The sequence below is a fragment of the Canis lupus genome, chromosome 25 (assembly GCF_048164855.1).
Source record: "Canis lupus baileyi chromosome 25, mCanLup2.hap1, whole genome shotgun sequence".
Classification (NCBI taxonomy): Eukaryota; Metazoa; Chordata; class Mammalia; order Carnivora; family Canidae; genus Canis; species Canis lupus.
The window spans coordinates 39,676,364-39,703,144 of NC_132862.1; the positions used below are offsets into that span (position 1 = coordinate 39,676,364).

The following is a 26,781-nucleotide window of genomic DNA, read 5'->3' on the forward strand; positions in this document are numbered from 1 at the left end:
GAGAAAAAACAGGGGAATAAATTCTTTAACCATTTTGTATCCTTGTGAAATGATAGTCCCCAGGAAATACTTGAGCCAAGATCACATTACCTATATTAAAAAAATAGAACAGGGGCTCCTGGGTGACTCAGTCAGTTAAGTACCTGCCTTTGGCTCAGGTAATGACCATGGAGTCTGGGGATCAAGCATTGCATTGGGCTCCCTGCTCAGTGGGGAGTCTGCTTCTCCCCCTGCTTGTGCTCTCTTCTCTCATAAATAAATAAATAAATAAATAAATAAATAAATAAATAAATAAAATCTTTAAAAAATAGAACAATAACTACAACAAAAACCAAAACCTAAGAAAGGTATTGAGGGACCAATGGAGGGCTTTTCCAGGCCATCCCCAAGTATCTGATGTAAGGACTTGGGATGCCTCCGTGGGAGACGCAGTGCTTGAGTAGTGTTGTAGCAGTGGTGACCTTGAGTGCATCTGTCATGCTTTCCCACCTGGTACCCAAGGCGCACCATTCATGAGATAGCTGCTCGGGCTCTGATTCACAAGAGATAAAACGAATTGGCTTTCCCAGCTCAGATGGCTGAGTGATGCAACCTTACCAATTTGTGATTTAAATAGAAAGGTATTCTGGTCCTAGCAGGGATAACTGAAGGGTTCAACTCTGGCCAATCAGGACAAGACTCAAAACTAGGGGCCAGATCTAAGAACAGGTAAGTGAATTTATTCACAGATATGGATTCATGTCAGCTTAGATGAATGCAAGTAGCCAGTACTTGCACATCTGGGGGTAGAGAGGGTCTAACTCTTAGATGAGGTCTGATGTAGGAATATTTGCTGCTACATGATGCACTGCCCTGGGGCCACCCTTCTGTATATCTGGCATGTCAGACTGTCTGTCCTTGGTGTTGGATTTTGGCCTACAGATCCGAAAGACAGAGTTCCACTATACAGAGGATGTGTTCCAGCTTGAGGCTTCTCTGGTAGCATCTAGATGTGCTCCAGCAGAGTGCATGAAGTCAGTCAGCAGGTTTACATTAAACATGCACTGAGAAGTAATATTTAAAGAATCATTTCTATAATTGGAAGGTATAGAAATGATCTCGTTGAAGTTCCTCATTCTACATAAGAAGAAACCAAGACTTAGAATGGTGAAGAATTCTTTGAGTTGCTGAGGTTTCAGTGACAGATCCTGAAGTAAAACTCAAGTTCATCCAAGAACAGAAGCTTCAATGTCCAGGCATAGCAGGGAGCAGCACCAGTATAGGTTGTGTGGGGAAGCAAGGCTAACACTGTATGTGAGGGGTTTGTTAAAGATTTATTTATTTGAAAAAGAGCACAGGTGGGGAGGGGCAGAGGGAGTGAGAGAAACTCTAAGCAGACTCTGCTGAATGCAGAGCCCGATGCAGGGCTCACTCTCATGGCCCTGAGATCATGACCTGAGCTGAAACCAAGAGTTGGACACTTAACCCCCTGTGTCACCCATGCATTCTATGTGTGTTTCTTTAGTTGGTCTAGAAGCACAAGTCTGTTGAGCACTGAGGGTCTGTGACCTTGCCCCTGACAATTAGATCTTTTGGTAACACTATGAATATGCTTTCCAGATATACCAGGGGCTTCTACTGGTTTAAACATAAAAGGACTTTAATGGGCCTCCATATTGAAAGTTGAGAGTCATTCTAATTTTAGGCAAGACTTGATTGAATCAAGTCTGCAAAAACCAAGTCTTTGTCCACTTCCCTCCCAACTCTACTCCAGTCAATAAATATGGGGTATGGAATATGACTGCCAGCAGCTATTGGATATAAGTCCAAATGGGAACATACCTCTTTCCTAATGATCCTGCAAAAGTCTCATCAGATATGACCAGTATGCATGCTCTCCCCAGAACTAATCACTGTAGCCAGAGGAGGACTTGGGGGTTGGAGGTGGAATGAGCTTCATCTGAAGAACAGAGTAGCAGGAAGTTCCGTGGTGAGAACTTACGATGAATGGACACAACAACAAATGCCCAACATACCAGGTATTATTACTACACATAGAGCAGATCAAGCTTTGTTGTATCTGCTTTCAGAGTCATTGGACTCGCCAACCAGCTGCAACGCCCCGATAACTCTTCTCTCCATCGTTGCCATGCGAGCTGATGGGATTGTGGCTTATCTGTGGCCCATTAAACAACAATAAACCTCTTCCAACAAAGTGGCAGAATTATTACTGGGTGCATTTGTAGGAAGTGCATTCTATACTTCTGCTAAGAAAATTTATCTGCAAGATCAAACCAAAATGAGTTTTGGAGTCATGTTCTCCTTACTCAGGACCAGTAAGGATTTTGAGTTCACTGTGCAACTATTTTTGAGACCTTACTATAGAGGCTTGTTGTTGGTTGCAGGAACAAGACACAATACCTTCCTCAAGAAGTCTAGATGGAGGAGACAGGCAAGTCAGCAAGGAATTAAAGCAATGTATAATGGGGTATCTTCAAGGAGCTCTGAGAGCCCCAAAGTAGGAGGCCTGCACCTAACCCAGACCTAAGTATTCTGAGAATGCTTCAAGGAAGCTAAAACCTAAAGACTGAGCAGTACAAGGTCGGCCAGACTGATGCTCTCTTGACCCTCCTCATTCACACAACTGAGCCAGCCTGGGTGGTGAGTGGAGTGGGAGGAGTGCTGGGGGACCCAAAGGGTGAAAGGGACCTGGGGAGAACAAGATATTCCAGGGAGATGGGCTTATTATTTGGTGGTGGGAGCTGGAGGGTAAGCTCCGAGGGGTGAGGCGGGAAGAAAATACAGAAGCCAGACCAAGAACGTGATGGTCATATGGAGGCATGTGCACTCCCTCTTAGGGCAGCAGGGAGCCACAGGGAGCAGGGCTGCAATTATACTTTATGTTGGTGTTCTCTCTGGCTGCAGTGTGAAGACCAGTGGGTTATATTTAAAATAAAGAGATGTTCCACTCTGCGGTATAAGCAAGTATCCAGAGAGTAGGGTCAACATATTATCTAGATAGAGCATATCAAATAGGTGTACTTCGGGGCTGCCTATTTCTAAATGGGCAATAACTGTTGAATCAAATCCCTGCCTCAGCGGGTCCTACTTACTGCATGCTACATGAACTTGCCCAGCTCACCGAAGTCTCAGGAGTTTTGGAGTGGCGGCAACCTACTGATGCCATAAGTCAGGAACCGTCAGTGGCTGTAAGAAATAGAAATGAATGAGAGAGAGAGAGAGAGAGAGAGAGAGAAGATGGGGGAGAAGGGGAAAGAGATAGGGTGGGAGAGGGAGGGAGGAAAGGAGAGATTGTAAGAGATGGAGGTAGCTCTATGGCTAGCCCCAGAGCCAGTGTTTAAAACTGCTCCCGTGGTGGGAAATGAAGTTTGTTCTGATTTTCTGGCAAATAGTGTTGGGAACTCAATGACCCTTCTTATTCTTAGCTTTCAGTGACCTCTGGAGATAAATGTGGTCAAATAAAACTGAGGTCTCGGGCCCCAGCCCAGCCTTGCCAGGGATAGAGGTATCTTAAAAATAGCAATAAAAGTTAGGACAAGTCTCCAGCTGCCCGTTTGAGATGCATTCCCAGCATTTTTAGAACAACGTTTGCTTCAGTCCTCTAACTACTCCGGCAGGGCTGCTCCATAAACAGTCCCAGTGACATCAGTCTGCAGGCCAGATCGGTGGCTATTGACAAGGGTCGAAGGGCTATCCTGTCATGTAGGCTAGATGGTGGCCCAGGCTCCTGGCTCCACTGGGAGGGAGCATAGAGTTCAGCAGGGGAGGGCCTGGCCGGGGATCGGGGTCCCAGAGCCTGGGGAGCCTGCTAGGGCATGGTCAACCCAGTGGGGCTGCTGGGAGGTGCTGAGCATCCTTGGGTGGCGCCTGCCAGGTTCTCTGCAGTGTCTGAGTTCTTTCATATCCCAAGGTCATGTGAAAAGTCTTTGAAGAAGCGAGCTGTCTTCAGTCCATGGCGGCCTCTCATCTGCTCCTCACTGACTCCAGAGGGAGAGTCAGCTTTTCTGGGTGTTGACTTTTCCTGATCTTTATCACCCGCTGGATTAACGTGGTTCTCATTAGTTCCTAATTGCCTGTACTATTCTCCTTCGTTAAAGGCCAATTTCAGAAGGCAGTTTGAAGTTGCTCGGATAGTATGAAAATATTGTATGTAATTGTGTTTAGCATTAATATGACATTAATTTCCATTGGGACTATTTAAAAAAATTTTTTTTAACATACCACTGTTTGGAGTTGAGAAATGTATTGACTGATTCATAATGTAACTAAAACCTCATTTTTGGAAAAAGCAGTCCCTGATTGTTGATGACTAACTCCTCAGTTTGTTATGTCAGCACCTTCCTGCCCATGGTGATTTTGTGTGATGATGAACTGTGGCAGATGCCCTTGTCGCTGTCGCTGGCCACCCCTGCAAGTGAGGATGGGAGGGGCATCTGAGCCAGGAGTCTCTGTAACCTCTCTGTACCTCAGTGTCCCCATCTATAAATATGAGGACTTGGAATGGATAATATCCAAAGATTCTTTCCTGCTTCTTTCTAAAAAAATTAATATTTCATGACACATGTAAAATATTAAAAACTTAAAACATTACAGGCAACCTAACACTGTCTTACATCTACCCTAACCTCTGTCCCGTCCTAGGCACCTCCCCAACAGGACTCATAGTAATCAATACATCTGTGTGCATCTTTCCCAAACCTTCTTCCATGCATTAACGTCAAGTAAGCTCATAGAACCTGTATGGGGTTTCATGGCTGTGTTCTATAATAATGAAATATATTTTAAATTAATGGGAACCTTATTTCTTTAGGTGGTGTATAAATTCAACTCGTTGTGATTTTTCATAGTGCTAGAACAATCTAGATATGATCCTAAAGTAATTTAAAGCTAAAATATAATAGTGATTGTTTTATCAGTTTCACTTGCTGCATATGAGGCTGTCTTGGTTAACACTATGATTTTGCTCCTGAAAGCTTAACATAAAAGTGCATTTGGGTCCACTGAAGATGGCCATTAATTATGTCCTCTTGAAATTATCATTTTTTATAACAAAAGAAATTCTGCATACGTTTGTATATTTACAAAAGGAAAAGAAAAGACGTTCTTCATAATCCTCACCTTTGTCATTCTCTCCCAGAAGAAAGCATTGTGTTTCTTCTTTATGGAAGCCTCCAGAAATCACATGCACACGTGTTGTCTTATTTAACTTTCACTGTGTTTCCCTTTAACATTTAATGCACCTGCATGCATGCACATGCATGCACCTGTTCATTTATTTGTGGTTGGTGGGAGAGATCTGGAGCCCTTCTGTGTGCTCAGCACAGAGATACACATTTTACTAGCTCCACTTTACAGATTAGAATGCTGAGGTTCAGAGATGAGAAACAGGTTTCTAAGGGTCTTACAGCTTGTAAGTGACAGAGCCACTCCCAGTGCACACTTGCTTTTTAGACAGTTTAGTGGTTTTGTAATTGCAAGCCTCATATCATTACGAGACTCAAGGGCACTCAAAATTAATGTCAAGTCTCAAAGAAAATAAGATGAGCTTTGGAGAGGAGACTGTAAGATCTAGAAATGGCTCTTAAAATCATACCTGCAAACTTAAATCCCAGGCAACAGGTGCAAGAAGTGACTAGATGTGGGGGTTCACCCAGTGCTTGGCCACTCAGCAAGACTTTGGGAGAACCATCCCTCAAACATGGATTAACTTCTGGTTTTGGAAAGCCTTTGAGCTGACGGGAATGGAGCAGAAGTTCTGCTTCCCATTGGCCTGAGGCTTACCTATTTTGTGCCATTTACCTGGACATAGATCCCGAGAGAAGCCTCTTGCAGTTGTGACAATGGCTGACTGATTCACATCAGTATGGTGGGAAACTTGGAGCATCTATGCCTGAATGGTCTGAAATCCCCTTGGAATGCCAGGAGGAACTGGGAGCAGGGGTTTATGTGGTCTGGCCTCTTAACAGGAGAGGTGTTTTCCCATAAGCTACCTCCAGTCAAAGAGAAAGAATAGCTATTTTTTATTGGGCACATATCTGGTAGGTCAGGTGGTGTACTGCACGCTCTTCATTGACATTGCCTCTTCATCACATCCCTATGAGATGGAACACTGAGGCCATTTTGTAGACCAGCACCTTGGCCATCAGAACATCGGGCAACTTCTAGAGGCCATAGAACCAAAGTGGCAAAGGTAACATCAAGCCCTCACCTGGTGATTCTAAAAGCCCGTGCTTTTTCGCGTACTGTGCCCTGGGCTTAGAAGCCAGCAGACCTGTCACCATGGTGGGCACAATTAAGTCCATTGGTCACTCACTTTTTAAAAAGATTTTATTCATTTATTTGATAGAGACAGAGTGAGAAAGAGCATGTAGAAGCAGTGGAGGGGCAGAGGGAGAGGGAAAGGAGGATTCCCACTGAGCAGGGAGCCCAATGCAGGGCTCAATCCCAGGACCCCAGGATCATGACCTGAGCCAAAGGTCATGGCTTAACCAACTGAGCCACCCAGGCATCCTGGTCATCCATCTTTTGTGACCATTTCTAATCTTAAAGATAATTATCTCTTTAAGTAGTGTCTTCTTATTACTCAGTGGAAACACTTGATAAGCTTGACTTCTTAGAATGACACTTTAAAAAAATTATGAAATCTGAACTTATACTGGAATGTAAACAACTACTCCTTTCCTGGTGACAGAGGCTTAGGGGAATAATATTTTTCAAACCACGAGTCATTGTTCATTAGTGGGCTTAGAAAATCACCTTAGTGGGTCATGGTCAGCATTATAAAGATGAGAATAGGATCAGACAGGAGAGGATAGAATCAGAAAATATTGGTGCATCACACACGGCAAGGGTGTGATTTTTCATTTCATGACATATACTTTTGTGTGTGTTAATGGAAAATGTGTCTCTTACGACTGTGGGTCACAGTTTGTTTTTTTAAAGTTAGTTTTGGAAAGGGAAATAGGAACAGATGCATAATTCATTACATTGTACATTGTTCTTTCCTGTGGGTACTTTGTCCTGTAGCTCCTACCAGAGCTACCTTTAGCCTATTGGCATGGCAGTGTTTTCAGGTAAAGCTTTCTGGAAATATCTGTGTTAATCTTTTCCCAGATCTCTGATGAAATGGATGTGTCTGTTAGATTTTAAAAATATTTTGGACACTCAGGGAGGGCAAAGTGACATTTCCAAAACCGGGGTGAGTGAGTATCAGAGGTGGGACCAGAATTAGATTATTTATGGATTTTTTTCAGACTGGGAGAAAGAGGGGTGAGCAGGGGCTCCTACAGCAAGGTCAGTGAGCAGCTATTCCTTTGTAGATGGAGCTAGAGAACATGAGAAGCAGACTTTGATTGTAGCAGGAGGGATGGGGCTGTACCTGGGGAAGGGTGTCCCTGTGGTACAAAGTGGACATATATGCCGCACCCATCCTCCTGAAGTCTGGAGGACAGAAGATGAATTCCCTTTGGCCATGGGGTCCTTGCTGGGGCAGCAGGAGAGAGGGTGAGCATGAGAGTTTTCCCATGTAAGGTCTGTCCCTCTCCGTTTAGCCATGATCCCCTTGTCTCCCGCTAGCAAGTGTGATCTGGGGCCCGCCGAGCTTGTGTCCTCAGCCACGGGTGGATATGCTGAATCCTGTGGCGTTTTGCTGGGTTGCAGTCAGCTTTGCTTTTCATCTGGATGTCAAAGCAAGCCTGCAACAGCTGTGATCAGCTGTTGGAAGGGGGGCGGCCAGGGAAGGGGCAGCTCCTGGCCTCCTGCCCAGCCCTAGTCAACTGCTTAGTGTCCACCTCTGCGTGTCTCTTTCTGTTGCTGCCTCTGGCGCTGTGCCTTTGTGTGTGTGTTTGTGTGTGTGTGTGTGTGTGTGTGTGTGTGCACCTCTTGTCCTCTTCCTCTTTTTTCCTTCTCTTCTTCCTGCATCTCTCCATAGACAGTTGGAAACTACCATACTTTGTCCTGGATCTTAGGGCAGCTGGCTCATTCCAGGTCGGCAAGGAACAGAAAGTATCCATTTCTAGGGCACTTAGGGGGCTCAGTCCATTAAGCATCTGACTCTTGATTTCAGGGATGGGCACATGCTGCATGTTCAGTATAGGTTGTTTTCCCCCCGGCCCCTCCTCAGATAGAGTCCCCACCCTGCCTGCCTTGCAGTCTTGCACCCCCCTTGGTGGCCTGATGCCACCCCACTTCTTCCCCTAGGGATTATTTTGCTTTTACTAAGCATCAAAGATCTGTGGAATTCCATGGAGAGAACAGTTCCATGAAGGGTCATAATTCTTCTGGTGCCAGCTCTTGTCACTTTTCCAGGCTTGGAAAAAAGTAAGTCTGAGAAAATGAGACTTTTTTAGAGAGTGGTAGGGGCCAAGGGGGAGGGAGAGAGAATCTCAAGCCGACTCTGCACTGAGCATGAAGCCCAACAAAGGGGTCGAGCTCACGACCCTGAGATCATGACCTGAGCCAAAACCAAAAGTCAGACACTTAACTGACTGAGCCACCCAGGCACCCTGAAAATGAGCCATTTTTAATATGAGTCATCATAGGATAGAGGTGGAAGAGCAATGGTGAGGAAAAACTCTAGATCTCTCGTGGGCCCGAGGAAGAGGCATGACTTCACATCAGGCACTACTAACATTTTCTTTCTTCTTTTTTTTTTTTTTTTTACATTTTTAAAATTTAAATTTGATTTCCCAACATATAGTATAACACCCAGTGCTCATCCCTCCTCAGTGCCCGTCACCCAGTCACCCCGTCTCCCTGCCCACCTCCCCTTCCACTACCCCTTGTTCATTTCCCAGAGTTAGGAGTCTCTCATGGTTTGTCTCCCTCTCTAATTTTTCCCACTCAGTTCCCCTCTTTTCCCTTATAGTCCCTTTCACTATCATATTTCATGTATGAGTGAAACTGTATCATGATTATCCTTTCTTAAGCCACATGGACAGATTATAAACGTGGTTGGCAGAACCAAGGATACCAACCAACCATCACTATTACCACCGTTCCCCAAATGCACTCAGCCTTCAGCTTGGGTTGACTCAGCCTTCACTGGGGTGCAAGAGTGCAGCCACCTCTATGGCCGTTCCCAAAGCAGCTGGCCAGGAAGGAAACCTGGGGTTGTCTGCAGGCGCCTGTGTCTTTCCTGAGTCCAGGGGCTGCTGGAACTGTCCAAGGTTTCTGGGCATCTCCCTCGGCTCTTGAGCTCATGTGCTAGTGGGGCCAACGTGAACCCACTGTCCTGGGCTCCTCTCATGATTCCTGGGCTCCTCTGAAAGAAGAATACAGAAACCAGAGGAAGCCAGGGGGGATGTTAGAGAGTGTGGGAAAAAGGCATTTCCAGGCCGACACTGGAGTTTTTTGGACTTTGGTCCTGTTATTCCATGGCTTGTTGGTGGGACCATGGATTCCTCTCACTCTGCTTGCTTCCTGCAATTTCCTGAGTCTGGGAGCGAGGGTTTTGCCGGCTGCTCTGATCCTTTAGGATCTCAAACACCCTCTTCCCTCCAGTTCTTCCTAGTCTTAACACTACATTTCTCTCTGCCCAGGTTTAAGGATTACCGAGAGCCTCCGTGGGCCCCAAACCCATATGAGTTTTCCAAACAGTACTGGTCCATTCTGTCTGCCCGTCTGGCTTTTGTCATAATCTTCCAGGTGAGTTGTCCAGATAAGGAGTAGCCTCCAGGCCACAGAGGTAAAGACAGCCATGTCTCCTCGCCTGCCCCTCCTCTCCATGTGTTCTCCATGTGGCGTTGTGACATAGGGGTCCCTGCAAGTGGCCAGCAGGAGGGAGCACCTCCCCAGAGGAGGCAGGAAGCACTCTTGAGAGGACTTCCATGAATGGATGAATTTGCAGAAAGAGAATAGCGCTCAGAGTAAGTTTACAAGGCAGATGTGGGATAAGTTACAGGGTGGAGATAGATTCCCATTTAGACCTAAGACAAGAAAGGAAGCGAGAAGAGCGGTGGGGCCCAGAATCCCCACCTTACTGCAGACAAACAGCCCCGCCTGGTCTCTGCAGTTCACCAAAGGACTTGGGTTCCAAACGGTTCTTCTAGCTCTGGGCCAACTCCCTCCTTTATTGGTGAGCTCCGGCCCCAGAGACATCCGGCCATGCCTCTTTGAATGAATAGCAAACCTGAGTCCGCGATTGCTATCTCTGACAATAGCCAGAGCTCAGGTTGCATGGCCCAGATCCGGGGGTACACGGGCCCCCAGCTCCCACTCGGGGGTCCTGCCGCCTTTCAAGCAGGGCTGGAGCACGAGCCCAGATCCTTTTCTCTTCCACTCCCCCAGGCTTTTGTATTCCCTGAAGGCAGATCTCTGGAGGGCTCTAAGATATCCTGCCCCGACCCCAGCCCGGGAAGTGGAGAAGCCCATCAGCTAGTCTTTCACCTAAAGAAGACAGCCATTCTTCCTCTGAGAAGATGGGGCGATTTTTTGAAAACCTGCTCCAACACCCCCCTGCAGGCATCCACTGGCTTTCCCACACGTCACACGTAACACTCGTTCACACTGTGAAAGTTGGTTTAAGGGAAGAGTGTGACTTGAAGCAGCTCTAGAGCATGAAAGGCTTCCAGGAGCGTCTGGAAGCTCCTGGCCCAGGAGCTATTACTAGTCCCCTGGCCCTCCCTGGGGCCCCTAGGTACAAGCGAGGGTCAAGGTTAAGGTAGGAATAGGTTTGGAACCTGGAAGACAGCCATGCCCTAAGGATCTCATCCTGGGTTCATCGCTGTCCCTGGATCTCAAAGCGAGCGTGTGATTGGCAGGCAGAGAATGCCACAACTGGGGTGGGGAAACTGCCTGGCTTGGGGAGCTGGGTGGGAACCAGGTAATAAGCGCAGCTGTCATATATCGGGCCCCGCTGGCACAGTGGTAATGCATTCACCGCTTCAGTGGAAAATACTGCAGGGAAACGTAGTCCTGTCTTACCTGTGTTTGCAAGGCGGGGATGGGGCTCAGCAGGTGGGGAAGGAAGCTGATTGCAAGTGTGCACAGAAGCTCAGAATGGAGATGGGGGAGCTGAAGGCAGGGGCCTGAGACTGGCCAGTGTGACTAGCATGGCTGGACAGAAGAGGGAGCAGGATCAGGTAAGTGTGAGGTTGGCCGAGGCCAGAATTCAGTGCGGAGACCAAAGGCCCATCTCTGATCTGGAGCGCTGAGCGCAGGCTGGAAGCGAGAGGGGAGCAGCCGGCCCAGTGATGGCCTGGAGGGGCCAGCAGGCCCTGTGCCCACTTCCCAGGGAGCCCTGGAGCCGGGCGCCCGAGGCTGAGAGGCCTGGCAGGAAGAACAGGAAGGGGAAAAGCCAGCTGACACTTCTCAGGCCCTGCCATATGGGAGGTGTTGACTTTCATCCTCACGGCAACTTAGGGGGGCGGGTAGTATTACTGCTCCACTTTCTACATGGGGACACTGCGGGCCATTTCTGCTCATTGGTGAAGACCACCTGCTACTAGGTAGGGAGCCAGAATACCGCGGAGGTGTCCTGCTCCTGGGGCTCTGTGTGCCACTGCCCCCGCCGTGGCACCACACGGCCAGCCCCACTGCCGGAGGACAGGGCAAGGGTGGACAAGGTGCACTGGGGACCCACGGGCCGGGCCTCGCCCCTCAACCCCTCTCCCTTGCTTTTGGCAGAACCTTGTGATGTTCCTGAGCGTCCTGGTGGACTGGATGATTCCAGACATCCCCACGGACATCAGCGACCAGATCAAGAAGGAGAAGGGCTTGTTGGTGGACTTCTTCCTGAAAGAGGAGCATGAGAAACTCAAGCTGTCGGACGAGCCGGGCCAGAGGAGCCTGGGAGGGGGGCGTCATAGCAGGAGCCGAGCACCCAGCTCGGCACCCTCGGGCCGGAGCCAGCCGGGCAGCATCGCATCCTCTGGTTCTCAGCACACCAACGTGTGAGCGAGCCCGCCCCCGCGGGCCGCTGCGGCCGCCAGGGACCTCGCGGAGCACCCGTGCACCTGCGTGGGCGTGGGGGCTGGCCTGAGGGGCCCTCGCGAAGGTGTGTGTGTGCAGAGAGGGGGTGCGAGAGCGAGCGAGTGAATGAGCAGAGGCAGGAAAAGAAACGGGTCTGCTTCTCAGAAACTTCAAGCTTAAGTTTCTTTTAGGTCCTCTTTGTATCCTTTGGGGGGCTTGGTACCCTCTTTTGAATTACTTGGCGAAGGAACTGGGTGTCTCTACCCCAGAGCCCCCAGGCGCCATGAGCCTTCCCTGCATTCCCTCAGGTGTCCTCTCTCTCAGGTGGGCACAGGCTGTGAGAGAAGCAAACCCCCATCCTGAGTGATCCCTCACCCCTTCCCTCCATCTTCCGGGGAGCAGACCCCTCTATGTCACTTGCAGCTGGGACTGTCACTGCCCCACCGGGTGAAAATTAAGTCACAGGGCTGATTGCTGTGGCCACTGGACTTGATGGTGAGTGGTAGAGGCCTAAACCCGGGCTTGTCTCCAGTTCATGTCGTGGGGATGCTTTGAGCTTGTGCAACTAACCATCACTTTATGCAGGTTCATATTTAAAGTAATCAAATAAATTGAAACATTCTTTATAAAGCTATGTCTCCATGTCTTTGGTTCTCTCCCTGTCGGTCACTGCCTACCAATATTTATTGAACACCTACTATACCTCCGATACTTTTCTCGGAGGAGAGATGCAGCAGAGTACAAGCGATGAGACCTCTGCTTCCTGGAGTTTCCTGGGAGAGGGAGACTGATAATATATAGGGTTTCAGCTAGTAATAAGGTTTAAGGAGAAATATAAGGGAGAAGGGAAATGTGAAAGCACCAGAGGTAAGAGGCTTGTCATTCTGCATTGGAATTAATGACAAACCCAAGATGCTTCAGAGCTTTCATCTTTCCTCTCAGAAGGGGGATCAGTTGGGGGGGAGGTGTGAGAAGGGGAGAGATTTTCAAGTATAGTTGGAAGCAAAGGCCAAACATCATTCATCATCTTTCACACACCTCAATCCCACCTGCTGTCCAGAAACCAGTTGCACCAGGGCCTTGGGACCTGGCCCCAGTTCCTCCCAGGTCAGTCTGACCAGAGTCCAACTTGGTGTCTGGATGGAAGCTTCAAGGGGGGCCATGCCTCAGAGGAGAGATGAGTGTTCTCAAGTTGCAGCACACCTGGTGATTCACGGGCCCCCAGGTGCTGGGCTGGTCATCCTTGCTGCTCATCATGACTTCTGTTGCCTCCTGGCCACGTGCAGGACTGCACCAGCTCTTGCTCTGGAAGGTGGTCCTTTCTTTCACGGGGACACCAGGGCCTAGATACAGCTTTAGTGGGAGCCGCAGAGAATCCTGTCCCACGGCGCTCACGTACCAGCAGTCCTACAATACATTTTAACCACATGACACTTTCGTGTTCAAACTCAGGTTGTGAGCCCAGATGCAAACCACAATATTATCAAAACAAAATAAAAGCCTGACAACAGGCTTCAGCTAACCTGGAGGAAGAGAAGTGGCCAACGGGGAAAAAAAATTCACTTGAGGCGCACTAGTAACATGGAGATTCCAGGCCCATAAAAAGAAGGCTATCCTCAGGGCCCCCTCCTACTGGTGTGAATGGGTTGGTGTTTCCCGGAAGCAGTGATGGTCCACACTGGATGTCCAGGGGCTGCCTCCGGCACCAAGACACATGCCTTGCACGACAGTGCCTGGCTCAGCACCCCACCTCTCTTCCTTATTTTTTCCAAGTAAACTTTTTTCTATGATCACAGAGGTGCCACTTGCACCCCAGGAGTCAGAGAATCTGAAAGCCATTGAGGAAGAAAGTGGAATCACCCACAGTCCCCAAATTCAGAATCAACATCAGCAATTGCTGTATTTCCTTTCAGACTCTCGTTCCCGTTCAAACCCATGTGTATTTTAGGTTACAATCCTGCAGAATATGCTGCCTTGCTATCTTTTTTCCACTTCATATATCTCATCAATTCTGTTATCTCATAAATTTCAGTTTTCAGTTTTGAATGTTGTTCAAGATTACATACCCGACACCTACCATGTGTCAGGCTCTGTATCAGGCCATCACTTGATACAATGATTCCTGCCCCTGGGGAGCTTACATTCTTGTGGGTGAGTCAGGAAGACATCATAATGAAAATATTAGTATGCTACGAGGTAGTAAGTGGTATGGGGAAAAAGAAAAAGTTGAGTAAGGTAGAGGGGATTAGTAGGTGATCCATTTTATTTCCTTTGCATAGTGGGCCTCTTGCTTTGTTTTTCCTGCCCCACCTTGTCCTGTAAAGGGATTGGAGATGGGATATGGATGCCTGTGGTGGCCAGACCTCACCCAAGGGACTGGGTCAGATCTAGATGGAGAGGAAGGGAAAGTTCATCTGCCCATAGGTTTCACCCTGAAAGGACTTTGCTTTCTTCCTCTTCTCCCACAAGAAGTGAATTAGGAATTCTGAGATCTGCCCTCATGACCACCAGTTGTGCCTGCCTACCATAGCAGCAACTGGCTAAGTATTTAGGCTAAGCGTGAAGAACTTCCCAAAGGATTTGTTAAGCTGGGTAGAGAGATGGTATGTGCAGGCCCAATTTAAAACAAACAATAGAACCTTCGCTGAGCTCTTTAAGTAAATAACATAGGGTCATCTGGGTGGCTCAGTGGTTGAGCATCTGCCTTCAGCTCAGGGTGTGATCCTGGGGTACTGGGACCAAGTTCCACATAGGGCTCCCTGCAGGGAGCCTGCTTCTCCCTCTGCCTGTGTCTCTGCCTCTCTCTGTGTGTCTCTCATGAATAAATAAATAAAATCTTTTTTAAAAAAGAAATAATTCATTTTGACATTTCATTATAAAATACCAAAATAATAATAATAATAATAATAATTGTGAGCAAACATCTGAAACCTGAAGAAAGGAAAAAATATCCCTCCTTTTCCTATGCCCTTTCTCCAGAAATAATAACAGTTGATGTTTGGATTTATTTTGAGCTCATTTGTGTTTTCATGGTGTATGTTCAGCCCTCTACATTGGTCTGTAATAGCATCTATTTTGTTTAATCATATAAGTAATATATACTCATTGAGGAAGATGTAGAAAATGCAGAAAAAATAAAATGTAAATAAAACAGTTTAAATTATTTAAGTTTTTCCCTCCAAGAGAAACAGTCATGAGCCCCAGGTGGAGGGCTTGGCATATTTACTACTGGGTTCATCAGTTTTTCCTTATTAAGAATAAAAAGAAATGAAATCCATTTGATGGTTGATTCAAATAAATAATCTTAATGGCTATTTCCTTGATGTGCTCATTGTAAAGAAAAGAAGGTGGAATAAAAGGTAGACTTCCCTTCCCATTTTCCCCTCTCACAGCCTCTTCAAAGCAGGCCTGTCTTGAACAATCCTGCTTGGGAAAATACATGGTGCTATTCTCAGGATCTTTTTTTCTTTTTCTTTCTTTCTTTCTTTCTTTCTTTCTTTCTTTCTTTCTTTCTTTCTTTCTTTCTTTCTTTCTTTCTTCTTTCTTTCTTTCTCTTTTCTTCTTTCTTCTTTTTTTCGTTCTTTCAACATTTTTCAGCTATATTGAGGTATAATTGACAAAATTGTAAGATATTTGAAGTGCATAGCATGGTGTTTTTATACATGTATATATTATAAGAGGACTTCTACTATCAAGTTATTTTATTTATTTATTTATTTTGCTGTCTACAGGAGATATACTTTTTTTCTTTTCAATTTTTTACTTAGATTTTAGTTAGTTAACATACAGTGCAATATTGGTTTCAGGAGTAGAATTGAATGATTCATCACTTACATATAACAGCAGTGCTCATCACAAGTGCCCTCCTTGGGGCACCTGGGTGGCTCAGTGGTTGAGCATCTGCCCTTGGCTTGGGTCATGATCCCGGGGTCCTGGGATCAAGTCCCACAGCAGTCTTCCCACAGGGAACCTGCTTCTCCCTCTGCCTATGTCTCTGCCTCTCTCTCTCTCTCTCTCTCTCTGTTTCTCATGAATAAATAAATAAAATCTTTTAAAAAGTGCCCTCCTTAATCCCCATCACCTACTAGCCCATCCCCCACTCACCTCACTCCATGGACCCTCATTTTGTTCTGTATCCCTAAGAATCTCTCTCTTTAAAAGAAAAAAAAAAGATTTTATTTATTTATTCAAGAGAGACATAGAGAGGCAGAGAAATAGGCAGAGGGAGAAGCAGGCTCCAAGCAGGGAGCCTGATGTGGGACTCGATCCCTGACTCCAGGACCATGCCCTGGGCCAAAGGCAGGCGCTAAACCACTAAGCCACCCAGACATCCCCCCTAAGAATCTTTTATGGTTTGTTTCTCTCTCTTTTTACCCCTTCCTATGTGTTCATCTGTTTTCTTTCTTAAATTCCACATATGAGTGAAATTATATGGTATTTGTCTTTCTCTGACTTATTTCACTGAGCACAATACCCTCTGGCTCCATCCATGTTGTTGCAAATGGCAAGATTTCATTCTTTTTGATGGCTGAGTAATATTTCATGTATCACCTCTTCTTTATCCATTCATCAGTTAATGGACATTTGGGCTCTCTCCATAGTTGGCTATTGTTAATAATGCTTCTATAAACATCGGGCTGCATGTGCCCTTTCAGGTCTGTACTTTTTGTATCCTTTGGGTAAATCCCTAGTAGTGCAATTGCTGGATTGTAGGGTAGCTCTATTTTTAACTTTTTGAGGAACCTCCATACTGTTTTCCAGAGTGGCTGCCTCAGGAAGATTTTAAAGACACAGAAAATCATCAACTCCTTCTCAAATGGCCCTTATTTTGCCATATCCAAAGATGAATGAAAGCCTTTTTGGTTTGCTGATCCACCCAGCACAATGTTCTAACTTTGTATAGAGCTTAGCTCTTATTAAGAAAGATGGGAAGGTAACTTATCAGGTGCTCTTTTAAACTGCCATAAATTGTAGGAGATTCCAGCAGGCTGTGTAAGGCATTTCTAAGAAGCAAGGACAGGAATGAGGTGGGAAAACCCAGGGACCAGTCTTGGCTTTCATGGTTGCTTGAAATACGTAGTCAAACAGGGTCTGGGATTAAAAATAAATGAGGAAAGTGCTCCTGTCTTTTCATATTGTCACAGTTTTGCCTTAGTTGGCCAGAGTATGCCTTTAGGAAGAGTGTTTTTAACAATGCAGTGTTAAAAGGTCCCTTCAGGACTCAAGTGCCAGTGTGAAGCCCACCTTAGAACTGCTATAAAGTGGAAGGGGGATGCCTGGACCAGGGCCACTCCTCCGCTGGGGGCTGCATCTCATCTCTGCAGGGGGCCAAGGCCTCCCTTGGCTCAATTCCAGATAATTCTAAAGGTTCCCTCAGTGCCAGAGCTCCATGTGGAATTGACTGAAATGTCTTGCAACTCAGCAATTCTCATTCTGCTTACCTCACTCCCCCCACAGGTGTCCTTCTGGAGCACACTTCCAGGCAACCCCCTGCAGGCCAGGTATGCAGCTCCCCATCTCAGAGTCTGCTTCCCAGAGAATCCGACCCAAAACACAACACTGGGCATTTGCTTTTGTTGGAATGATGACTGGATTTACCTTTCTCAAGTCACCATCCTTAGTTTCCAAACATTGTGGCTGTGGCAAAGAATACAGGCTCATCCACTGGTTCAGAGGAAAAACCTCTAGAATAAGCCTGATTCATATCCCTTTGTATGTTTCTTTTTTCCTCCTGCCTTGGTGTTAATAGGATTTTAAAATGTGTTCTTGGAATTCAAAAATTTTACTGGAATGGGTCTTGATGTGGGTTTCTTTTATTTAATATGCCTGAAATGAGGTAATCACCTTCAGTCTGCATATTCACTCCTTTCTCAGCTCTGGAAGGTATTCTTCCGGTATAGAAGTGGAGTCTAGTATAGCTATAGCCATCCCAACTGTTTTGATTACTTTAAGGAAACACTGAAGTTGTAGATCAGCTTTCCAGTTTTTTATCTTCATGTCCACCATGTTTCTTCTGAGCACGTGTCTCCTTCTCCAGATCCTCTATGTATCAGGAGTATGCCCTTCCCCGAGTACCATGTTACTTCTTTGCCCCCTCCCCTTGGAATCAATCCATCTATAATGGCTAATAAATTATTTGAGCAGCTCCTAAGCTCTCACTTGTATGATCCTCCACAGATAAGGTGAAGATTTCTCCTAACGCCCCCATAACCCTACTCTTCTGGGCTACTTCTTCCTGTGGTACTACTGGCTTTGCCTACTGTATATATTTTCCAAGGCACTCTCCCTGCCAGTAAATGAAGAAGTTGGACTGCACCAAGGCTAGCATCCACTCTTGTGTGGCCCCGTAGGGCTCTACAGGTTCACCACGGCCCCGCAAACACGAAGAGAATGTTCAGTCTTATCTTCCACGTTACCATTCTACTCATCTTTCGCAACCCAGGCCCTTGCCATCTGTGTCTCAGATAACCCAATTCAGCGCAGAGAAGGGTTGCAGGACTTTCTACTCTTGCCCCAACCCCCAGAGGTATCCGATCTGCTCAGCCACAGCAGAGGGCGCCAGAGAGCAGAACCCATCCGTAAAGGCTTAGCCCCAAGTTCTGGAAGACAAAGCAGATGTTTCTTCAGAATGCAGCCTTATTTGCACATCTGGCTAGCCTCCTGCTCCGCGGCCCTGTTTGGTCCAGCAGAGAATGGCAGTGCCCCCAGAACTAGACCCCTCCCGAACCAGGCTAGAAGACATGTCTCCCCACAACTCTTATGCAGAGGCAGTGGCACCCACTTATCCTGCTCCTCCCATGGCGTTTTCAGCTTTATCTGTGGAAAGGAAGTGCAAGGCGAAAGCCAGATGGGAATTCAAAAAGACAGCTCTACATATGAGTTCAGGAACCTTCATGTTTTATTGACCCACCTTCGTCTCACTCCTGTCTGCCTAACAGAACAAGGAGCTGAGGACTGAGGCTCCCAAGCCAAGATGTCTTCCTCAATTAGGGGAATGAAGCCTTAGGCCCTAAGGGAAGGAGGCAGACTTTTGACATGGATCCCACATCATAACCTGCTCCTAGTTTTCTTCCAGCGTGATGGACTCTGGTTGGCCTGCATCTAATTCTTCAGAGAGTATGTGTCAACTTCTATCAAGAACCACATCTGCTTGGTCTGAATGAGGCTAGCTGAGAAACAGATGAGGCCCCCCAAAACAGACTTCATCAACCCTTTGCCATGGGCCACATTCCGACTCAACTCAGAAACTCTTGCCAGTGTTTGCCCAACAACTTCAAATTGGGTTTTCTTAGCTGCCAACCTCTGATTTCACTATACTCCACCTGTCACTTTTGATTGCTCACTGTCTTTTCCCAGGGCGAGGCTTTTTTCTCCTTGTCTTCTCAATGGCTCCAACTTCCTTCCAGAAAGTCCCCTGAAGCTCCTCTCCAGGTCAATGGGCAGCATATGCAGAGCACATTTCAATATCATTCTGTCAAAAGTAGGGAGGATTATTAACATGGGCAGATTCCAGTTTTGCAGGGCCAGAAGCTTCTATAATTTTAGGGATCCTCTTTAAGAAAAGGCACCTAAAATTATTAAATAAAAAGACACAAAGGTGAATATTTATCATGAAATATAAGTTCCAAATATGAATTTTAGGCTAAACTAGACGGGTCACGGAATCCATTACAAATAGTTTTATTTTATTGATGAACTGACTCACTCACCTTTTATATTACAGTACTGCTACCTCCACACTTGTAGCCATGTGCCCTTTGCTTTTCACAACTGTGTTTTCAATTAGGAAAGAGAAAGGTAATTCATTCTTTCCCCCAGCAAAGTTAATCAACATTTGCTTTTTATTTCTTTTTTGTCTGTTTTTGATGGGTCCTGCCATAGGTTTACTTGCACAAATAGCGCAGAAGGGCACTAGCTCCACACAGAAGCCCAAAGGTCACATCAGTTCTTCTGTCCTCACAGAGGCAGACAGAAGATTCTACACTGGAGGCTTTGTGGGGGGCTGGGCACCTTTTGGGTTCTGTGCCAGGAACTGGAGGCAGAGTCACAGATGCAACCTGGGCCTGGGTTTGAGCCTTGGCCTTGAACTTTGACCAAGCAGAGCCTGAGACTCTCAGCAAGGTGGGCACCAGCATGTTCCCCGAGCTTGTAGGCAAGTGATGTAGGCCAGTGAGTTGAGCTTGTGGTTGCTGCCCTTTGGGATCTTGGGATTGACCTCCTTGGGCTTGAAGAGGCCTCACCAGCCTCACCACGTGCACTCATGGCCTTGATGTTGTTGGAGGCATCTTCTCCAGGTCCTTCTTGTGTTTCTTGGCAAAGTGCATGTTCCTTGGGAACTTGAGTCCTCCACATTAACAGGTGCCTATCTTTGTGATGGGGGTATCTTGATGCCATTTCTGTGCCATTTTCCTGACTGCTTGTGTGTGGTGTGCTTCTCGGACTTGGCGGTGTCTGTACCGAAGCCCAAGTTTGCCCATATGCTCCAGTCCGTGCCTTGTATTTCTGATGGAAAATAGACATAGAAAGTCTTTTTCAGTTCCACAGCTTGTTGTCGGTGATTGCATCTGAATGTTAAGACTATTGTCAGGGCACCTGGGTGGCTCAATGGTTGAGTGTCTGCCTTTGGCTCAGGTCGTGATCCCGGGGTCCTGGGATTGAGTTCTGCATCAGGTTCCCCGCAAGGAGCTGCTTTTCTCTCTACCTCTGTTTCTGCCTCTGTCTCTGTGTCTCTTATGAATAAATAAACAAAATCTTAAAAAAAAAAGATTATTATCAACTTTGGGAAAGCTTCTCTCAAGTTTCTTTCATATATAATAAGCTCTAAGACATGAAAGAATTTTCCATACATTTCAAAAGTCGTTTTGCCTCCACTTCCTGATTATCCTTGGCTCCCCGGGGACGAGATTCCCTGTAAAGTTACCTCCTCTTATTGGCCCCATTTTCATTGTCACTGGAACTGAAGCCACAAGGGCTTCAACCCTGGGGTGCAGACTACAACCTGTGTTTCTCCAAAATGATGACACCTCCCTCAGAAGCCCATTGGCCTGGGTGTTCTGCCTGAGGCCCTTGGAGTGACAGTACTAGTTGTGACAGTACTAGTAGTGACAGTGATGACATCAGTAGGAGCCAGTTCTGTGCCAAGAACTGTCCACTCGTCACCTTGCTTAATCCTCATAACCTCCTTTCTACTGCCCATTTTGCACTTAACCAGATGAGCCACACCACCAGCTTGGATTGCACATCCCTCTTTTTTGTATTAATCACTTTAGTGCCTACATAATTTTGAACAAAGTTGGAATGAGAGGCTGTGGGCATCTCCTTCCTAAGGCCTCCTACCTTTGATTCCTCCACCTCAAGGGAGCTCTCTGGGACCCCTGGAAGAGATGGCAGGGGAGTATTCGTCCTCTTTGGTTAATGCAACATGGAGACACCACTGGGGATACTTGCCATTCCACATCGGCACCTTTGCTGACATAGCAAAGTCGTGCCCCACAGCTGGGCTCCAAGGTACAACCTTGTTGTGCCTGAGGGGCTTCCAGCCTTACCGCATATGCACTAGGTTCAGCCTTTCCCCAGGAACAGCCAGATCTTTGTAGTAAGTCAGATTCCCTGGCCTGGCACCCCTTCTGCACAGGGACATCCCCTCTGAGGCTTTGTTTTTTTGTTTTTTTTTTTAAAGATTTTATTTATTTATTCATGAGAGACACAAAGAGAGAGGCAGAGACACAGGCAGAGGGAGAAGCAGTCTTCCCACGGGGGGCCTGATGCGAGACTCGATCCCGGGACCCTGGGATCACACCCTGAGCCGAAAGCAGACACTCCCCTGGGGTCTTTCTTGACAGACTGATCCACTCTGATAAATGCTGATTTGGGATTTTCAGTAGGGGGTTTCAGAGTGTCGAGAAAAATCTTCCCGCCAGCCCCAGCTGAGTCTAAGGGTCTGCCTCCCTAAGGCTACAGAAGCTCCCCATCTCCTTCCACTCTGGAGACTCCTTTGTGACACAGATGGAAATCTTTGTGGCAGCCGTCACTGAATCTGGAGCCTCTAATCTGACCCGGCAGAGATGGTGTGTGGGGTCGTGGCGGGGGATTCTGATGCTCTGTCACACGCAGATGCAGAACTTGAAGATCAGAGAAACTGATGGAGCGATGGAGTGGCCAAGGTGGAATGAACTGCAGTCGCCTCCCCCCGGAGCCTGTGCTCTTATTAATCATTTATTGGAAAAAAGCAAGAAGGCCCATTTCTCAGCTGTGTGTGTTTGGGTAAAGCCTCTGCGGGGACAGAGTCTCATATGACACCTGAGAAAGGTACTGTAATGGAAAATGCGCTCTGTCGTGGAGCTGGACTTGGTGCTAGCGCCCACTCTCCCAGTGGGCAAGTTCTAACTTCTCTGAGCTCTTTCTCCCTCCGGAGCATGGAAACCATACCTGCCCTCTCTCCTTCTCAGGGTTGTCCTCGGTAGGCCACCGAGCATGAGACCAATATGAAGGAGTGATATTATAACAAACATGTACATTTCTAAGAAGACGAATATTATCATCAATGGCCAAGACAAATGTATGACCAGTATAGAATCCACTGCTAGAGACCAGTCTTGCCAACAGTAAATCTAAAGTCTGGACATGGCCTTTCCAAGACGGTGGCACAGATGCCAGGAAATGGAGTACTTGCATGCTAGAATGATCTCTACAGAGTACCCAGAGCACTGGCCTGGTTAGCATTCTTGACATCAGCACGTTTGCTAAACTCCATCTCGGGCTGGGTTTCCAGATGAGTAAACTATTGAGGAAGACCTCAAAGGCAATGTCACTGCCCAACATTCACTAGAATTATTGTCTTTCCTCTCCACTTCTGTTAACGTGCCTTGGCTTTTAAAACAAATGCCTTGCTTTGACGTCGAGTAAGTATGTCGTGGTTTTTTAAAAACATTGTACCAACTCCATTAAAAACATATCAAGTGATACCCAAGTATAAGCTTCAGTCACTAGACCGTGATTTTCAGAAAATGCATTAATCTAAACTAATTTTTCATGGTTTTCGTGGTTTCCTTGAGTGGTCTTTATAAATGTCTACCAAAGGAAAAAGAATTTATTGTGGGAGCAGGGTAGACTTCTGAATTGAAATGCTTCATCATCAAGACTGAAATCCCCTCAGAAGAAAACAGGCTTTTCTACTGATCTTTGGATGAGTACTTCAGAGCATCATGGCAAATGTATTATCCAAGATAGTGACTCTGGTTATACTCACGCCTTTTCAGGATGCCACATGGAGGCAATTATTTTCCAGGATCGCAAAGTCAGAAAATGCCAAAGGACCTCTCAGAGAACTGACAACCAAGAATATAGGCTTTCTGAAAAGTATCTTCTGTCTATTGGCAACAGTCTACAGTCTCAAATCTATTTTTAGTAAGGGTAGAAATAAAGAATCAAATGCCCATTGAAGAGAATGAGAATTTATATTGGAAAGATGTTATGTAGCCATTTCTCTACCCCTTATAGGTGATGCAGGTGGGCAGTGGCATGTTATTTGGAAAACACATGGTCAGAGATTTTTTTAAAACAGAAGATATTTCTGTTTCTTTATAGATTACCCAGTTTGTTCTTTTTTTTTTTTTTTTTTGAGGGAGAGCGAGTGCAAGGGGCGGGGGAGGGACAGAGGGAGAGAGAGAGACAGAAACAGAGACAGAGACAGAGAATCTTAAGCAGTTTGCATGTCAGTGTGGAGCCCAACTCGGGGCTCAGTCTCACGACTCTGAGATCATGACCTGAGCCAAAATCAAGAGTCGGATGGTTAACCAACTGACCCACCCAGATGCCTCTAGATTACCTATTCTTTTTTTTTTTTTTTTAGATTACTCATTCTGAAAAGAGATTTGAAGCCACGATTATATATACAAGGGAGTTAAAGTAGAGAGGAGTTGGCAAATACATGCAGAATGTGTCAGGTAAAAGGCAACACGAGGCTTACCAATTCATTAAATTGCTTCAACAGAAGCTACATAGCTTCACCGAATATTTACTGTTTGATCCCTACTGTTTGAGCAGGAGCACTGCTCCAGACTGTCTATGGCTCCTAGCTGCCTACGCCTCCACCCTGCTCATGATTGCATAGGGTGCCCAGCCCTGGTGACCTCTCTCCTGGCCTGTGCCATCCTCACTGGACTGAGATCTCTGCCCTTCCCTCAGTTCTCATGCCTGGGGACCTTCCTGTGAGCTCACATCAGCCTGGTCCTTTGTCCCTGGGCATGCCCTTCCACGATGCTTCTTAGGACAGGCTAGAAGACTCCTGGTTCACTGTGATCATGCTCTCTTGGCCTAGGATTAGTGTTCCACCAACTCCTTGCACAAACACTTAACAATTGCCTCCTTTATTCTTCAGGGGAATTATGCTGACACTGTGGGTCAGGGTCAGAAAGGGGATGGATGTGTATGTATGTAGTAACCACTCATTAGGACTATTTTGGACCAGGAACATCAGAGTCGTGTTTTGTAACCCTCATAAAGACCCCTAACAATAATCACATTTTATGGATAAACACCAGGTGCTCTAAGACACTCCGAGTTGCTTAAGGACACCTAGTTAAGACACTCGAGCCACATGTGAAACCTGGCTCTGTCTTAGAGGCCATGCTATTTCCTCTCTGCCATGCTGCCATCAGTTTCTTTCTCCAGGCTTTTCCCCCTATTATTTAATTGTACAAACTCTCTACTTTGGTCAAACCCATCTGTTGTGATCTTTTACATATTTCCATGTTCCTTTCCTGGGCTTTTGCTACATCTGGAATGCTCATTTCTGGTGTGCTGCCAGAAAACCCATGGTTTTACACCTGACCTTTGGTTCCCACTCAAGGCTGTGAGCACCAAACGGCCAGCCTTTCCTCTGTGCTGTTTTTCAGACAATCGTCTCTCCCATCCCCAGCTCGTCACTCTTCTATCATAAAACCACTGCAACTGGGCTTGCACACCGGCAGGCCTGGTGTTAGCATACTCACCCCGTGGAAAGTGTGTACGGCTCACCTGTGGGCTTGGCCTCCTTTAAGGAAAATGAGCACTTGTTTTTCATCTCTAGGATCCAGAGCCTCACACAGTCCCTGGACACAGAGTCTGCACTCAGTAAAGGTGGGTTGCTTTAAGGCAGGAGGTCAGGAACAGATGGAGAGAGGTAAGGAGCAAGGTGTGGCTGGAGTACCCACCACAGTAGGTGTTTAGAAGGTGGTCAGTGATGAGGCTTGCTTGCTTGCTTGCTTTTTTTTAAGATTTTATTTATGTATCCATGAGAGACACAGAGAGAGAGGCAGAGGGTGAAGCAGGCTCCCTGTGGGGAGCCCGATGTGGGACTTGATCCCAGGACCCCAGGATCATGACCTGAGCCAAAGGCAGACAGACACTCACTCCGCCACTGAGCCACCCAGTGGCTCCCAGTGATGAGGCTTTCACTGGAAAGCAACAATGTCCCGCCACTGTGCTCCCCTTTCCACGCCTCATCTCCTGGCTCTCCACAGCCATGTCACAGGGAATCAAAGCCCATATTTCACAGCCAGCAAGGCCAGATTGAGGACTAAAAGATTCAAATAATTTTCTAGATTTTAAATAGCCACTGCCCATCCCCACCCCCACCCTAAGTTCTCCTCCCAAGCACACTCCCAGGCCACCCTAGTTAATCCCTGGAGGCCCTCTGCTCCTCCCTGCGATTCTGGAAGTAAATAAAGGAGTGCTGCTTGTCACACCAAGGGGACCTGGGACTCTGTACGTGTCCAGGCTGTTCCAAATACAAAATTTTTACATATCTCTGCATAAAAGTACCAGTTTCTGGGTGCTTAGTCCTGGAAGTCTCATGGATTTCCACTTTCCCTCCATCCTACCCCACCCAGAACTCTCCTTCTGGAGCATTGAATCCTTGGAATTTGCTCAGATACTCTGAGTGCAGATTGTCTCCTCTTGCCTCAAGGCTCTAAGGTCCCTGAAGGCAGCCAACATAAACAAACCTTGAGGAATTTGCCTGAGTTCATTCCAAAGGAAACAAGCCGGGTAGCTGCCTACCTTTGCCTTGGCTCCATGACATAAGTGAAATCCAAGACAGGAAAACCTTTGACGTCTATCAAGTTGGCTTCACTGTAGAAATCTTATCAAGAAATGTTGGCCCAAAACTGGAGATTTCCTGAAGAGACCGTAGCTAAGGCAAGGGCAAAGGCAAAGAAAGGTTTGCGTGTCTCCAATTCCTCAGGTCCCTCATCTGCCCCCCCAAATCCTGGTCTCTTCCTAAAGGAAGAGGTAATTATCATTTTTAATCTGATCTGAGGACATGTATTAATCACAGCTGGCCTGGCGTCACCTTCCCAAAGCCCTGGAGAGTCTCCATCTTTATTATGTCCTAGTGAATGTAGTCAGAGCCAGTTGGCATTCTTTCCGAGGGCGACTAAGTGGCTAAGATGCATCTGCATTCAAGGCAATTGATGTTTTCTCAACACCAGATAATAGATTTAAATACAAAGAAACCCATTTTAATGAACACCTGCTATCTTCTCCATGCAATAAATCTTTTGCGGGAGAGAGAGGACAGTGCTCACACCATTCTCCCTGCTTACACTTAATTCATTTCCTTCCCCTTTCTCCCTCCTGCTGAGAAAGGACTCCCAGATGCTAAAATGTGCCAAACTCTGGCTTGCTTGGTGGTGACATGACTCAGACACACAGTGATAATTCCCATGGGTTGTGGATTCCTCTGGAGGTCACCTCCTTCCTCCTCCTGCTTCCGGGCCTGGAACCTTATCAAACTCATCCCAGACTGGGACGTCAAAGACCAAATGGGCAAATGAGCCCTGGCCTGAAACCAATTAGTCTGAGATGAAAGGAAACCATGTTCCAGGAAAG

At 46.7% G+C, this 26,781-nt stretch overlaps 1 protein-coding gene across 3 annotated transcripts in view; it reads left to right on the forward strand.

Annotated features, from left to right (window-relative positions):
• Positions 1–12,540, forward strand: part of ANO2 (anoctamin 2) — a 343,486-nt gene extending 330,946 nt beyond the window's left edge. For 2 of the 3 annotated variants that reach the window (XM_072799266.1, XM_072799268.1), the window contains 2 exons: positions 9,540–9,645; positions 11,626–12,540. In XM_072799266.1, coding sequence (XP_072655367.1) covers positions 9,540–9,645; positions 11,626–11,895 — 376 coding nt within the window. In that variant the 3' untranslated portion in view covers positions 11,896–12,540. Of the gene's footprint in view, positions 1–2,069; positions 2,200–9,539; positions 9,646–11,625 lie in introns of those variants that run through there. The other variant, XM_072799267.1, reaches the window with a different exon arrangement.
• The last annotated feature ends 14,241 nt before the right edge of the window (positions 12,541–26,781 follow it).